Source organism: Oncorhynchus tshawytscha, linkage group LG16 (genome assembly GCF_018296145.1).
Source record: "Oncorhynchus tshawytscha isolate Ot180627B linkage group LG16, Otsh_v2.0, whole genome shotgun sequence".
NCBI classification, from domain to species: domain Eukaryota; kingdom Metazoa; phylum Chordata; class Actinopteri; order Salmoniformes; family Salmonidae; genus Oncorhynchus; species Oncorhynchus tshawytscha.
Genome location: NC_056444.1, coordinates 26,864,587 through 26,879,305, shown reverse-complemented (window position 1 = coordinate 26,879,305; position 14,719 = coordinate 26,864,587). Strand labels below are relative to the sequence as shown.

At 43.2% G+C, this 14,719-nt stretch overlaps 1 protein-coding gene across 4 annotated transcripts in view; it reads left to right on the top strand.

Annotated features, from left to right (window-relative positions):
• LOC112253563 (methylcytosine dioxygenase tet3-B) overlaps nt 1-14,719 on the top strand; it is a 63,852-nt gene that overhangs the window by 17,898 nt on the left and 31,235 nt on the right. Inside the window, exons 1-2 of one of the 4 annotated variants that reach the window (XM_042299044.1) lie at nt 12,185-13,935; nt 14,350-14,400. The exons of 1 other annotated variant lie outside the window; for it this stretch is intronic. In XM_042299044.1, coding sequence (XP_042154978.1) covers nt 13,894-13,935; nt 14,350-14,400 — 93 coding nt within the window. In that variant the 5' untranslated portion in view covers nt 12,185-13,893. Of the gene's footprint in view, nt 1-12,184; nt 14,067-14,349; nt 14,401-14,719 lie in introns of those variants that run through there. 2 more of the 4 variants (XM_042299045.1, XM_042299042.1) reach the window with 2 other exon arrangements.

The following is a 14,719-nucleotide window of genomic DNA, read 5'->3' as shown; positions in this document are numbered from 1 at the left end:
ATAATGGCATGTCAAAATGGTAGATTTGAAAGTGATATTTTTTCTGTTCAACAGCAATTGCATAGTAATGTCAAATCATAAAAACACACTATCAACTTGTTGTAACTTGCTTAGGGTTTAGTGGTCTGCACAGTACTGTGGAATTTTGCATTTCTATGGTCAATTAATTTCAACAATAATAAACTCATCAAAAAAAGAAACGTCCCTTTTTCAGGACCCCGTCTTTCAAAGAAAATTTGTAAAAATCCAAATAACTTCACAGATCTTCATTGTAAAGGGTTTAAACACGATTTCCCATGCTTGTTCAATGAACCATAAACAATTCATGAACATGCACCTGTGGAACGGTCGTTAAGACGCTTAGACGGTAGGAAATTAAGGTTACAGTTATGAAAACTTAACACTAAAGAGGCCTTTCTACTGACTCTGAAAAACACCAAGAGAAAGATGCCCAGAGCCCCTGCTCATCTGTGTGAACGTGCCTTAGGCATGCTGCAAGGAGGCATGAGGACTGCAGATGTGGCCAGGGCAATAAATTGCAATGTCCGTACTGTGAGACGTCTAAGACAGCGCTACAGGGAGACAGGACGGACAGCTGATCGTCCTCGCAGTGGCAGACCACGTGTAACAACACCTGCACAGGATTGGTACATGCAAATATAACACCTGTGGGACAGGTACAGGATGGCAACAATAACAGCCCGAGTTACACCAGGAACGCACAATTCCTCCATCAGTGGTCAGACTGTCCACAATAGGCTGAGAGAGGCTGGTCTGAGGGTTTGTAGGCCTGTTGTAAGGCAGGTCCTCACCAGACATCACCTGCAACAACATCGCTTATGGGCACAAACCCACCGTCGCTGGACCAGACAGGACTGGCAAAAAGTGCTCTTCACTGACGAGTCACGGTTTTGTCTCACCAGGGGTGATGGTTGGATTAGCGTTTATCATTGAAGGAATGAGCGTTACACCGAGGCCTGTATTCTGGAGCGGGATCAATTTGGAGGGTGAGGGTCCGTCATGGTCTGGGGCGGTGTGTCACAGCATCATCGGACTGAGCTTGGTGTCATTGCAGGCAATCTCAACGCTGTGCATTACAAGGAAGACATCCTCCTCCCTCATGTGATACCCTTCCTGCAGGCTCATCCTGACATGACCCTCCAGCATGACAATGCCACCAGCCATACTGCTCATTCTGTGTGTGATTTCCTGCAAGACAGCAATGTCAGTGTCCTGCCATGGCTAGCGAAGAGCCCGGATCTCAATCCCATTGAGCACGTCTGGGACCTGTTGGATCGGAGGGTGAGGGCTAAGGCCATTCCCCCCATAAATGTCCGGGGAACTTGCAGGTTTCTTGGTGGAAGAGTGGGGTAACATCTCGCAGCAAGAACTGGCAAATCTGGTGCAGTCCATGAGGAGGAGATGCACTGCAGTACTTAACGCAGCTGGTGGCCACACCAGATACTGACTGTTACTTTTGACTTTTGACTTTTTGACTCCCCCCCTTTGTTCAGACACATTATTCAATTTATGTTAGTCACATGTCTGTGGAACTTGTTCAGTTTATGTCTCAGTTGTTGAATCTTGTTATGCTCATACAAATATTTACACATGTTAAGTTTGCTGGACATTAAGGCAGTTGACAGTGAGAGGACCTTTCTTTTTTTGCTGAGTTTAGAATGTTGTAAGATATGTAGTCCTGCTATGTGTTTTTTAAAGCACTGACAATGCTTTGCTTGAATCATTAGTAGTAACAGCTAGTAGTAACAGCTAGTAGGAACAGCTAGTAGTAACGGCAGCAGTAGTAACAGCTAGTAGTAACAGCTGATAGTAACAGCTAATAGTAACAGCTAGTAGGAACAGCTAGTAGTAACAGCTGATAGTAACAGCTAGTAGTAAATGTTAGCAGTAACAGCAGCAGTAGTAACAGCTAGTAGTAACAGCTGATAGTAACAGCTAATAGTAACAGCTAGTAGTAAATGTTAGCAGTAACAGCAGCAGTAGTAACAGCTAGTAGTAACAGCTAGTAGTAACAGCTAGTAGCAACAGCTAGCAGTAACACCTAATAGTAACAACCAGCAGTAACAGATAGTAGTAACACCTTATAGTAACAGCTAGCAGTAACAGCTAGCAGTAACACCTAATAGTAACAGCTAGTAGTAACAGCTAGCCGTTTGTATTGTAAGCCTCAACACTCCAGCCAGTGTGTGTGTGTCCGTGTGTGTGTGTATAAAGGCCTATACTATATAATTAGCTAAAACTAACAGCTAGTAGTAACAGCTAGTAGTAACAGCTAGCAGTAACAGCTAGTAGTAACACCTAGTAGTAACAGCTAGCAGTAACACTGAATAGTAACAGCTAGTAGTAACACCTAATAGTAACAGCCAGCAGTAACAGATAGTAGAAACACCTAATAGTAACAGCTAGCAGTAACAGCTAGCAGTAACACCTAATAGTAACAGCTAGTAGTAACAGCTAGCAGTAACCCCTAATATTAACAGCTGATAGTAACAGCTAATAGTAACAGCTAGTAGTAACACCTAATAGTAACAGCTAGCAGTAACACCTAGAAGGTTTCCGCTAGTAGTAACAGCTAGTAGTAACACATAGTAGTAACAGCTAGCAGTAACACCTAGCAGTAGCAGTAACAGCTAGCAGTAACACCTAACATTAACACCTAATAGTAACAGCTAGTAGTAACACCTAACATTAACAGCGAGCAGTAACAGCTAGTAGTAACAGCTTATAGTAACAGCTAATAGTAACAGCTAGTAGTAACACCTAACAGTAACAGCTAGTAGTAACAGCTAGTAGTTACAGCTAGCAGTAACACCTAGCAGTAACAGCTACCCGTAACAGCTAGCAGTAACACACCTAGTAGTAACACCTAGCAGTAACACCTAGCAGTAACACCTAGCAGTAACACCTGATAGTAACAATTAGTAGTTACAGCTAGCAGTAACAGCTAGGAGTAACACCTAGTAGGAACAGCTAGCAGTAACACCTAATATTAACATCTAGCAGTAACAACTTGTAGTAACAGCAAGCAGTAATACCTAGCAGTAACAGCTAGTAGTTACACCTAGTAGTAACAGCTAGTAGTAACACCTAGTAGTAACAGCTAGTAGTAACCAAGATTAGTAACACCTAGCAGTAACATCTAGAGGTAATAGCAAGCAGTAATACCTAGTAGTAACAGCTAGCAGTAACACCTAGTAGTAACAGCTAGTCGTATCCACTATTAGTAACACCTAGCAGTAACATCTAGAGGTAATAGCAAGCAGTAATACCTAGTAGTAACAGCTAGTAGTAACAGCTAGCAGTTACACCTAGGAGTAACAGCTAGTAGTAACAGCTGGCAGTACCAGCTAGTAGTGACAGCTAGCAGTAACAGCTAGTAGTAACCCCTAGTAGTGACAGCTAGCAGTAACAGCTATTAGTAACAGCTAGCAGTAACAGCTAGCAGTAACCCCTAGTAGTAACAGCTAGTAGTAACAGCTAGTAGTAACAGCTAGCAGTAACAGCTAGCAGTAACCCCTAGTAGTAACAGCTAGTAGTAACAGCTAGCAGTAACCCCTAGTAGTAACAGCTAGTAGTAACAGCTAGCAGTAAACCCCTGGTAGTAACAGCTAGTAGTAACAGCAGCAGTAGTGGAGCTGCAGCTCTTGGTTTTGCTCCAAAAATAAACTCGGGGATGTTCAGGTCAGGAAATTTTGTTTTTATTTCATTTGGTGGTGATTTGGCTCCCGTCCATCTTCCATTACAGGAGATTTATCTGCCTCTACACTGAGCCAGGTTTAAATACAGCTAGAGAGCTTGGTAATGTAACCATTAAGGGTGAAAGAAACAGAAATGACCTTAGATCAGTGGCCCTCTGATGTGGAGGGAGTAATAGTTTGGAACACTTGAACCAAGTCTAATGTAATTTTGTAATTTGTCATTTTTATTAGGAGCCCCATTAGCTGACGCTGTAACACTAGCTAATCTTTCTGGGGTCCAACACCAATTAACAAGATATTACTAACAACCACAATCAAGACTTCACAAACATTCAACAAGTAGACAATACAGATAATTAAGATACCTGATACCCATGACGATGGTAATAATCATGTGTCACACCCTGACCTTAGAGAGCCGTTTTAGTTCTTTATTTGGTTAGGTCAGGGTGTGATTTGGGGTGGGCATTCTATGTTGTCTATTTCTTTGTTTTTGGCCGAGTATGGTTCCCAATCAGAGGCAGTTGTCTATCGTTGTCTCTGATTGTGGATCATACTTAGGCAGCCCTTTTTCCCACTTTCTGTTGTGGGATCTTGTTTTTGTTAGTTGCTGGTTTAGCTCTACATTACTTTACGTGTCGGTTATCTTTCTTGTTTTTTTGGTGTTCATTTAATAAATTCAAAATGTACGCCTACCACGCTGTACCTTGGTCTCATTCCGACGACAACCGTAACATCATGTGAAATCCCTCTCTATATTTCCCTCATTTAGTTTTAATTTACAATTTGTCCACTTGTTTGATTGGGGCTCAAATTTGTTTGTCTTTGCAATCAACTGGAAGTCATTCGGAATAAGCCCAAAACTGTGAGCTCGGTAAGTTTCTAAGTTGAACTTTCATTCCCTCAAAAGTCCAGGCTACTTTACATCTGTGTGTGTGTGTGTGTGTGTGTGTGTGTGTGTGTGTGTGTGTGTGTGTGTGTGTGTGTGTGTGTGTGTGTGTGTGTGTGTGTGTGTGTGTGTGTGTGTGTGCGAGCGTGGGTGCATGAGTTTATGTGAGTGTGTTCTGAGCGGTTCTGTGCAAATGTTTTTAGTCACGGGGGAAGCTTTGAAGGCGTGCTTGATTTGCCTTGGTGAATAGAAATGAGAAATTGTCCCTTTGCCCCAAAATACAAAACTCCACTCTGATTCAAACCATCAAACGATAGCCATCTGGAAACAGACAGGGGCAGTTCAAGCATCAGACTCACAGATAAAGTTAAGAATATGTAAATCTCCCTTCATAATCTTTTCCGTTGCTTGCTATCCATTAATGGGATCGTTATCCTCGTGAGGCCCCCTATTGAGTTAGGCTACGTGTTAGTGAAATAAAATAAAATCTGGGATCTAGCTATCTCTACTGTTATATATCCCTTCTCTCTCTGTTTCCCATGTCTGATCTCTCCTCTGTGTACACAGTGTGTGTGTGTGTGTGTGTGTGTGTGTGTGTGTGTGTGTGTGTGTGTGTGTGTGTGTGTGTGTGTGTGTGTGTGTGTGTGTGTGTGTGTGTGTGTGTGTCTGTCTGCCTTCCTGTGTCCGTGCATGTGTTTGTGTTTGCCAGCACTCAGGCCTCTCTTTCCCTGACTCAGCATGTTAGATTTACGCAAGCTTGAGGCAAGCTGCTTCCTGTGAGAGGGAGGTGGGCCCCAGGCTGCGGTATACACACAGGCAGGCAGGACCGGTGTGTGTGTGTGTGTGTGTGTGTGTCTGTGTGTCTGTGTGTGTGTGGAGTTTGATTCACTATGAAGCTCTCACATATCTGTGGTGTGTGTGGTAATTTGTATGCGCTTTCAGGCATCAGTGTGTGTGTGTGTGTGTGTGTGTGTGTGTGTGTGTGTGTGTGTGTGTGTGTGTGTGTGTGTGTGTGTGTGTGTACGTGTGCGTGTGCGTGCGTGTGGTTGCATCTACATTGATAGTAATTGATGGAGCACTCACCTTGCTTCTCTCATCTCAAGGTGAGCTAATGTACCATCCAGCCAGGGTCTCTGATACCCACTAGAGAGTTAGAGAGGAGAGACTGAGACTTGTGAGCTCATGTACCATCCAGCCAGGGTCTCTGATACCCACTAGAGAGTTAGAGAGGAGAGACTGAGACTTGTGAGCTCATGTACCATCCAGCCAGGGTCTCTGATACCCACTAGAGAGTTAGAGAGGAGAGACTGAGACTTGTGAGCTAATGTACCATCCAGCCAGGGTCTCTGATACCCACTAGAGAGTTAGAGAGGAGAGACTGAGACTTGTGAGCTAATGCACCACAGGTGGACTCCAATCAATTTTAGAAGCGTCTCAATGATGATCAATGGAAACAGGATGCACCTAAGCTCAATTTCGAGTCTCATAGCACAGGGTCTGAATACCTATATAAATAATGTATTTCTGTTTTTAATTTTTAATAAATGTACAAACATTTCTAAAAACCTGTTTGAGCTTTGCCATTATGGGGTATTGTGTGTAGATTGATGAGAGAATAAAAGGATTGAATCTATTTTAGAATAAGGCTGTAATGTAACAAAATGTGGAGAAAGTCTAGGGGTCTGAATACTTTCCAAATACACTGTATTATGTCAATGGAAATGTTGTCGCGCTGCCTCTCCTTCAACTTTCATCAATGAGAATAGGGGAAGAGAGCCTGAGACGTGTCCAGCTTTGCTATAATGAATGGATCAATTAATCAATAAATAAGCAATCAATTAAGCAATCCACCAATTAATGGCACTTTTCACAAATGACAAATGAATGTGTCTGCAACTGTGCATTTATGATGTAATCTGTCCGTAGAGTGTGTGTAAGTTGTTAAGGCGTCAGCATGGTTCAGTTCAGCTGGTGGCTAGCTGAACTCGGCTAGGTGAATAAAAGACCTTCGCTTGAAAAACGAGAAAGAAGCAGCAGTAGTACTGTTTGTACGTTTTGAGATGCCGTAGCCAGAATACAGTTCCTCAAAATAGTCAGAATTCATCTAAGATAACTCAAGAAATCTGTAATTAATTTTGACATTTTTAACGATGAGATCTTAGTCGCTCAAATTTACATCTAACTAAGATGTTTGGTGCAACTTGCATGAAAACCCTTTGAAGTCCAAAATGAACAAAAACGTCACAAAATCTCAGCATAATATATGCACTTTTCCAAACTGTTTCGACTGGGAAGGATGACATGAGTAACAACTAACCTACTCAGCCAACACATCTGAGAGAGAGAGAAAGAGAAACAGAGAGCCAAGTTTATTAGACAGACAGAAACCCAGGGAGAGGGTTTGGCTGTGACTAGGTCTTTTTCCCACTGTAACGTTTCAGTTGAATTCTGTAGTTACTATGTAGTATGATCTGTCCCAAGGATGTTCTGTAGTTACTATGTAGTATGATCTGTCCCACGGACGTTCTGTAGTTACTATGTAGTATGATCTGTCCCAAGGACGTTCTGTAGTTACTATGTAGTATGATCTGTCCCAAGGATGTTCTGTAGTTACTATGTAGTATGATCTGTCCCAAGGATGTTCTGTAGTTACTATGTAGTATGATCTGTCCCAAGGATGTTCTGTAGTTACTATGTAGTATGATCTGTCCCACGGACGTTCTGTAGTTACTATGTAGTATGATCTGTCCCAAGGACGTTCTGTAGTTACTATGTAGTATGATCTGTCCCAAGGATGTTCTGTAGTTACTATGTAGTATGATCTGTCCCAAGGACGTTCTGTAGTTACTATGTAGTATGATCTGTCCCACGGACGTTCTGTAGTTACTATGTAGTATGATCTGTCCCAAGGACGTTCTGTAGTTACTATGTAGTATGATCTGTCCCACGGACGTTCTGTAGTTACTATGTAGTATGATCTGTCCCACGGACGTTCTGTAGTTACTATGTAGTATGATCTGTCCCAAGGACGTTCTGTAGTTACTATGTAGTATGATCTGTCCCAAGGATGTTCTGTAGTTACTATGTAGTATGATCTGTCCCACGGACGTTCTGTAGTTACTATGTAGTATGATCTGTCCCAAGGACGTTCTGTAGTTACTATGTAGTATGATCTTTCCCAAGGACGTTCTGTAGTTACTATGTAGTATGATCTGTCCCACGGACGTTCTGTAGTTACTATGTAGTATGATCTGTCCCAAGGATGTTCTGTAGTTACTATGTAGTATGATCTGTCCCAAGGACGTTCTGTAGTTACTATGTAGTATGATCTGTCCCAAGGACGTTCTGTAGTTACTATGTAGTATGATCTGTCCCAAGGACGTTCTGTAGTTACTATGTAGTATGATCTGTCCCAAGGACGTTCTGTAGTTACTATGTAGTATGATCTGTCCCAAGGACGTTCTGTATGAGCCAATGTCTTGTGTTCATCCTCTACATGGCTTTTCTGCCTCACTGCCTTTCGTGCAGAATTAAGGCCTTCACTTTTCCTCACGCCTGGTGTCTCAGGGTTAATTTGCAGTTTTAGGGTGCGTGTGTGTGTGTGTGTGTGTGTGTGTGTAGTAGTAGTAGTAGTTAAAGTCGTCCATACCCTCAAAGGCTTCAGACTTTATGAAATCGATCGTCAGCTGTAGGCTACATGTCATTGTGACTGTAAAGATCTGAGTGTTGGTGAACAACTGAGAAAGCATTAGGCTATATGTTGTAGTGGTAACCAGTCCAACCCGTTGCAGATGATCTGATTTGGGCTTGTGCTGGCTGGTGTTGTCAGAAGGTTTTGCATTGTGTAACTAGTAAGATCCATGGAGAAAATGACTGTTAGTGTAACCAGATGGCAGTTGATAGGTGTGTGTGATGCATAGTAAACGTGACTAGAAAACAACATGACCTGTTTTGAACACACACAGTCGGTCACTGACCTAAATAGACAAACCTGTCCAACTACCTCAGACTGCTCTGATTAGTCACCCCCCCCACACACACACACACACACACTCTCTCTCTCTTTCTCTGTCTCTCTCTCTCTCTCTCTCTCTCTCTCTCTCTCCCTCTTTCTATCTTTCTCTCTCTCTCTGTCACAATCTACCTATAGCACTAGCTCTGTAATCAGTAATTGAGTCCAGACTTCAATTTAGCCTTGTCTGCATCTAGACTCTCCTCTTCTGTGAAATGTTACACCTCTCCTAACCTGCCTCAAAAACCGCATGTAGTTCAAGGTAAATGTACATCTGTACTATAACTATTTTTATTTTCCTCTGCACCTAGATGAAGTAAACAGCATATTATAAAGCATATTTTAATGTTATTGTATGGACTGTTAAAGTAGAATTATGATTCTTATGAAAATGAGAACAGTAGTCTGTTAAACACTGACATATCGTAGTTGTACTTGCGATGTTGTCCTTTTAATTCATTGGTTTACCCATCACGAGAAGTATCCGTGTGTGTTTGTGGTTGGCATGCTGCCTGTTGCTAGCGGCTGTTATGAATACACTGATCAGCTGTTGTCTTAGTACCTGAGCTACGCCACACACACATACAAACACACACACAAACACACACACACACAACACACACGGGGTTGGCTGGCTGAGGTGTCAGAGTGGTAGAGGGAGGCTGCCTGAGTTTGTTCCCCTGTCCTGGTATGGCCTCCGCCATGCCAACACCACATGGTTGTCTTTAGAGAGGAGAGAGGCTGACACCACATGGTCGTCTTTAGAGAGGAAAGAGGCTAACACCACATGGTCGTCTTTAGAGAGGAGAGAGGCCAACACCACATGGTCGTCTTTAGAGAGGAGAGAGGCCGACACCACATGGTCGTCTTTAGAGAGGAGAGAGGCTAACACCACATGGTCATCTTTAGAGAGGAGAGAGGCCGACACCACATGGTCGTCTTTAGAGAGGAGAGAGGCCGACACCACATGGTCTTCTTTAGAGAGGAGAGAGGCTAACACCACATGGTCGTCTTTAGAGAGGAGAGAGGCCGACACCACATGGTCATCTTTAGAGAGGAGAGAGGCTAACACCACATGGTCGTCTTTAGAGAGGAGAGAGGCCGACACCACATGGTCGTCTTTAGAGAGGAGAGAGGCGGACACCACATGGTCGTCTTTAGAGAGGAGAGAGGCCGACACCACATGGTCGTCTTTAGAGAGGAGAGAGGCCGACACCACATGGTCGTCTTTAGAGAGGAGAGAGGCCGACACCACATGGTCGTCTTTAGAGAGGAGAGAGGCCGACACCACATGGTCGTCTTTAGAGAGGAGAGAGGCCGACACCACATGGTCGTCTTTAGAGAGGAGAGAGGCCGACACCACATGGTCGTCTTTAGAGAGGAGAGAGGCCGACACCAAATGGTCTTCTTTAGAGAGGAGAGAGGCTAACACCACATGGTCATCTTTAGAGAGGAGAGAGGCTAACACCACATGTTCTTCTTTAGAGAGGAGATAGGCCGACACCACATGGTCGTCTTTAGAGAGGAGAGAGGCCGACACCACATGGTCGTCTTTAGAGAGGAGAGAGGCTAACACCACATGGTCGTCTTTAGAGAGGAGAGAGGCCGACACCACATGGTCTTCTTTAGAGAGGAGAGAGGCTAACACCACATGGTCGTCTTTAGAGAGGAGAGAGGCCGACACCACATGGTCGTCTTTAGAGAGGAGAGAGGCCGACACCACATGGTCGTCTTTAGAGAGGAGAGAGGCTAACACCACATGGTCGTCTTTAGAGAGGAGAGAGGCCAACACCACATGGTCGTCTTTAGAGAGGAGAGAGGCTAACACCACATGGTCGTCTTTAGAGAGGAGAGAGGCTAACACCACATGGTCTTCTTTAGAGAGGAGAGAGGCCGACACCACATGGTCGTCTTTAGAGAGGAGAGAGGCCGACACCACATGGTCGTCTTTAGAGAGGAGAGAGGCGGACACCACATGGTCGTCTTTAGAGAGGAGAGAGGCTAACACCACATGGTCATCTTTAGAGAGGAGAGAGGCCGACACCACATGGTCGTCTTTAGAGAGGAGAGAGGCGGACACCACATGGTCGTCTTTAGAGAGGAGAGAGGCTAACACCACATGGTCGTCTTTAGAGAGGAGAGAGGCCGACACCACATGGTCGTCTTTAGAGAGGAGAGAGGCCGACACCACATGGTCGTCTTTAGAGAGGAGAGAGGCTAACACCACATGGTCTTCTTTAGAGAGGAGAGAGGCCGACACCACATGGTCGTCTTTAGAGAGGAGAGAGGCCGACACCACATGGTCGTCTTTAGAGAGGAGAGAGGGAGGATAGAAGGGGCTGAGAAAGTGAGGGGAAAGGAAGAGAAGTTTCTGGGAGAGAGTGAAAGAAAGAAAAGGGGAGGATCTGAGTGAGAGAGAAACATATGTTTCCCATGCCAATAAAGCCCTTTAAATTGAAATTGAACTTGAAAAGAAGAGAGAGATGGATAGAAATGAGAGAGAGATTGCTTTGGCAATGTAAACATATGTTTCCAATGCCAATAAAAACCCTTTGAATTGAATTGAGAGAAAGAAAGAGAGAGAAAGAGAGAGAGAGAGAGAGAGAGAGAGAGAGAGAGACAGTGGCGGAATACCTGACCACTGTGACTGACCCAAACTTAAGGAAAACTGACTATGTACAGACTCAGTGAGCATAGCCTTGCTATTGAGAAAGGCCGCCGTAGGCAGACCTGGCTCTCAAGAGAAGACAGGCTATGTGCACACTGCCCAAAAATGAGGTGGAAACTGAGCTGTACTTCCTAACCTTCAGCCAAATGTATGACCATATTAGATTACACAGATCCACAAAGAATTCAAAAACAAACCCAATTTTGATAAACTCCCATATCTAATGGGTGAAATACCACATTGTGCCACCACAGCAGCAAGATTTGTGACCTGTTGCCACAAGAAAAGGGCAACCAGTGAAGAACACACATCATTGTAAATACAACCCATATTTATGTTTATTTATTTTCCCTTTTGTACTTTAACTATTTGCACATCTCTACAACACTGTATATAGACATAATATGACATTAGAAATGTCTTTATTCTTTTGGAACTTCTATAAATACAAATCACTTTCTATACGTGATAACTTTTTGTCTTTTTCTTGTCTTCAAATCTCTGCCAAAAGTCAGGTGACCTAAGCGCTTCCCAATATGGAGTTGCAGGTCATGTTTGTGCATATCTCTCCTATGTGCAAACCATTATGGCAGTCATTTTACTTAAGGCCCTCGATTTACAAATACAAATCAAAAGGTGTTTGTTTGTGGATAGGGAATTGCATTTGTGGATTGGTGATTTACTACATTTGTGGATTGGTGATTTACTACATTTGTGGATTGGTGATTTACATTTGTGGATTGGTGATTTACATTTGTGGATTGGTGATTTACATTTGTGGATTGGTGCTTTACATTTGTGGATTGGTGATTTACATTTGTGGATTGGTGATTTACATTTGTGGATTGGTGATTTACATTTGTGGATTGGTGATTTACATTTGTGGATTGGGGATTTACATTTGAGGATTGGTGATTTACATTTGAGGATTGGTGATTTACATTTGTGAATACGTGCGGCATAATATTGATCCCATATAGGCCCTATATGTGCCACTAATCCTGTAGACCAGGAAGTAGAGAGTTGCAGGAGCTGAACCACAGTGTGCTGCTGCTACACTTCTAGAAATGAAGTCAACCACCTGACTGTCTTTGGCGTTTCACACTGCTGGGTCATGTTCTTTATGATATGCAACAGAAAACACATGAAAACATTTTGCAATGGAAAACAAAAATGAGGGCTCATTGTACAAGTGCAGCTTGTCCCTACTTGTTTCAGTCCGTTTTCTTCCGTATGGTGTCTAATGAACACGAACAAGCATGAAAGTGTGTTATGGTTTAGGGAGGATTAGATTATGTCATGTTATGGTTTAGGGAGGATTATGTAATGTTATGGTTTAGGGAGGATTAGATTCTGTCATGTTATGGTTTAGGGTCGATTCTGTCATGTTATGGTTTAGGGAGGAATAGATTCTGTCATGTTATGGTTTAGGGAGGATTAGATTCTGTCATGTTATGGTTTAGGGTGGATTAGATTCTGTCATGTTATGGTTTTGGGTCGATTCTGTCATGTTATGGTTTAGGGTCAATTCTGTCATGTTATGGTTTAGGGTCGATTCTGTCATGTTTTGTGTATATTGGTTGGAGAAGTAACAGTTTAGAGAAATCACAGCCAGAAAACACAGTTTAGATAATATCTTTTTTAGATAATATCGTTATAAAACACTTTATACTTTCAATTGTTTTTTTTAACAAAGACGCTTTCTCACAGCTTTATGACAAAGAGTTGATAAAAAAGCAAGCATAAGGAGACTACAGAGGCTAGGACAAGTGTTTGCAGTTTGAACTGATATCAGGTGACTTGGAGGAATTGTTGGAGCTGTGACTGATGCTAGACAGACAGGGGTGTGTGCTTTGCATTACAGTCAGGGTTCATTAAGATGCAAAACAATTAATCCAGGGATATGTACTGGTCTCTCATGCGATGTCATCTCAGGGTAATTAGATTTTCTGTCTAACGTTGATCCTTTCCACCACCATATGAATAGAATAGAATACATGCATTAGGCCTCATTTAATTAATCAACTATTCCATTATGTTGTATTAGCCATTTATAAACAGCTCTTTAAATAACTTGTTTACTACACCCAGTTTGTGAATGGCATTTAAAGGGTTATTATCACAGCCAGACCCAGCTCAGAACTGTCTGTCCTCAGCTCCAGTCCGATGCGTGTGGATAGTCCGGTCCACAGTTTGCGTGTTTCTCCATGTGTAGGGGCTAGGGTAAAAGCCTACATAGCAGCTTCTTTGTTTAGGAGGGACTAGGCATGGGAGATCATTTACAAGCCGCTAACGCCCTCACCCCATTGGCTGACGGGGCTCAGTCTGCGTCTGCGAGAGGCATGCAGTGTGAGCGTGTGTCTGTGTGTGTATGTCTGTGTGTTTATGTGTGTGTATGTGTGCGTGTCTGCGGCAGCAGCAACTGTTCTCGACACAGCGTCTGTCTTGCAGGCAGGCAGGCAGCCTCTCTCTGCTCTGGCGATGGTAGTAGAGAGCTCAGCTCTCCTCTCAGAGACTGATGTAGTAGTAGTCAGCTATACTTCTATCTAGAGGCTGAGGGGAGCAAAGCAAATCAAGATGGCCACCGGTACCTTGTAGGAATATAATGCTACCCAAACTGGAGGCTCAGTCTCTGAGGACAGACAAGGTAAAGCTGCCTGAGCTGTTAGCCCTGGAGTCTATTGTCTAGCTCCAGACAGATAGTGATACAGTACAGTAGCCTAGCAGGAGACGAGCCCTGGCTGTTGGGCTGCTGGTTTCAGGATGCCAGGATACAAGGTGCTTTACAGTGGAATGTATTATTATTATGATGACTATCTCTGTTGTTCAGCTGTGTTTTGTGTACTGTGTTTGTATTTGGAAACAGTTTCAGGATACAACTATTAGAATACAAACATTGTATGAAAGATTTGATACAAGTAGAGTTGATTGTTATTATTACTATTTGTGTTGGGCTGTGCAACCTCTAAATCACGAACGACGTGTGTGTGTGTGTGTGTGTGTGTGTGTCTGTGTGTATATCTGTGTGTGTGTGTTGTGTGGGGTGGGGTTGTGTTTCCAGGTGGGGTGCAAGGACGTGGCCAAACCAGCATTAAAGAAACCAGTTTCCACGGTAACAGACACCCTTCTCTTTTTTAGCCATGGTAGTGCAAGGGTCCTTCTGTGTCCTTCTTTCTTTCTTTCTCTCTCATTTCTTTTACAGTCATGTGTCTGCACCTGCTGTTCCTCAGAGAGAGGGGAGAAGTAGAGTGTTGGTAGTCATTAACAGGCTAGACTCACTACTAGTAGTAGTAGAAGTAGTAGTAGTAGTAGTAGTAGTAGTAGTAGTAGTAGGATCAGTAGTAGTAGTAGTAGTTGTAGTAGTAGTAGTAGTAGTTGTAGTAGTAGTAGTTGTAGTAGTAGTAGTAGTAGTAGTAGTAGCAGTAGTAGTA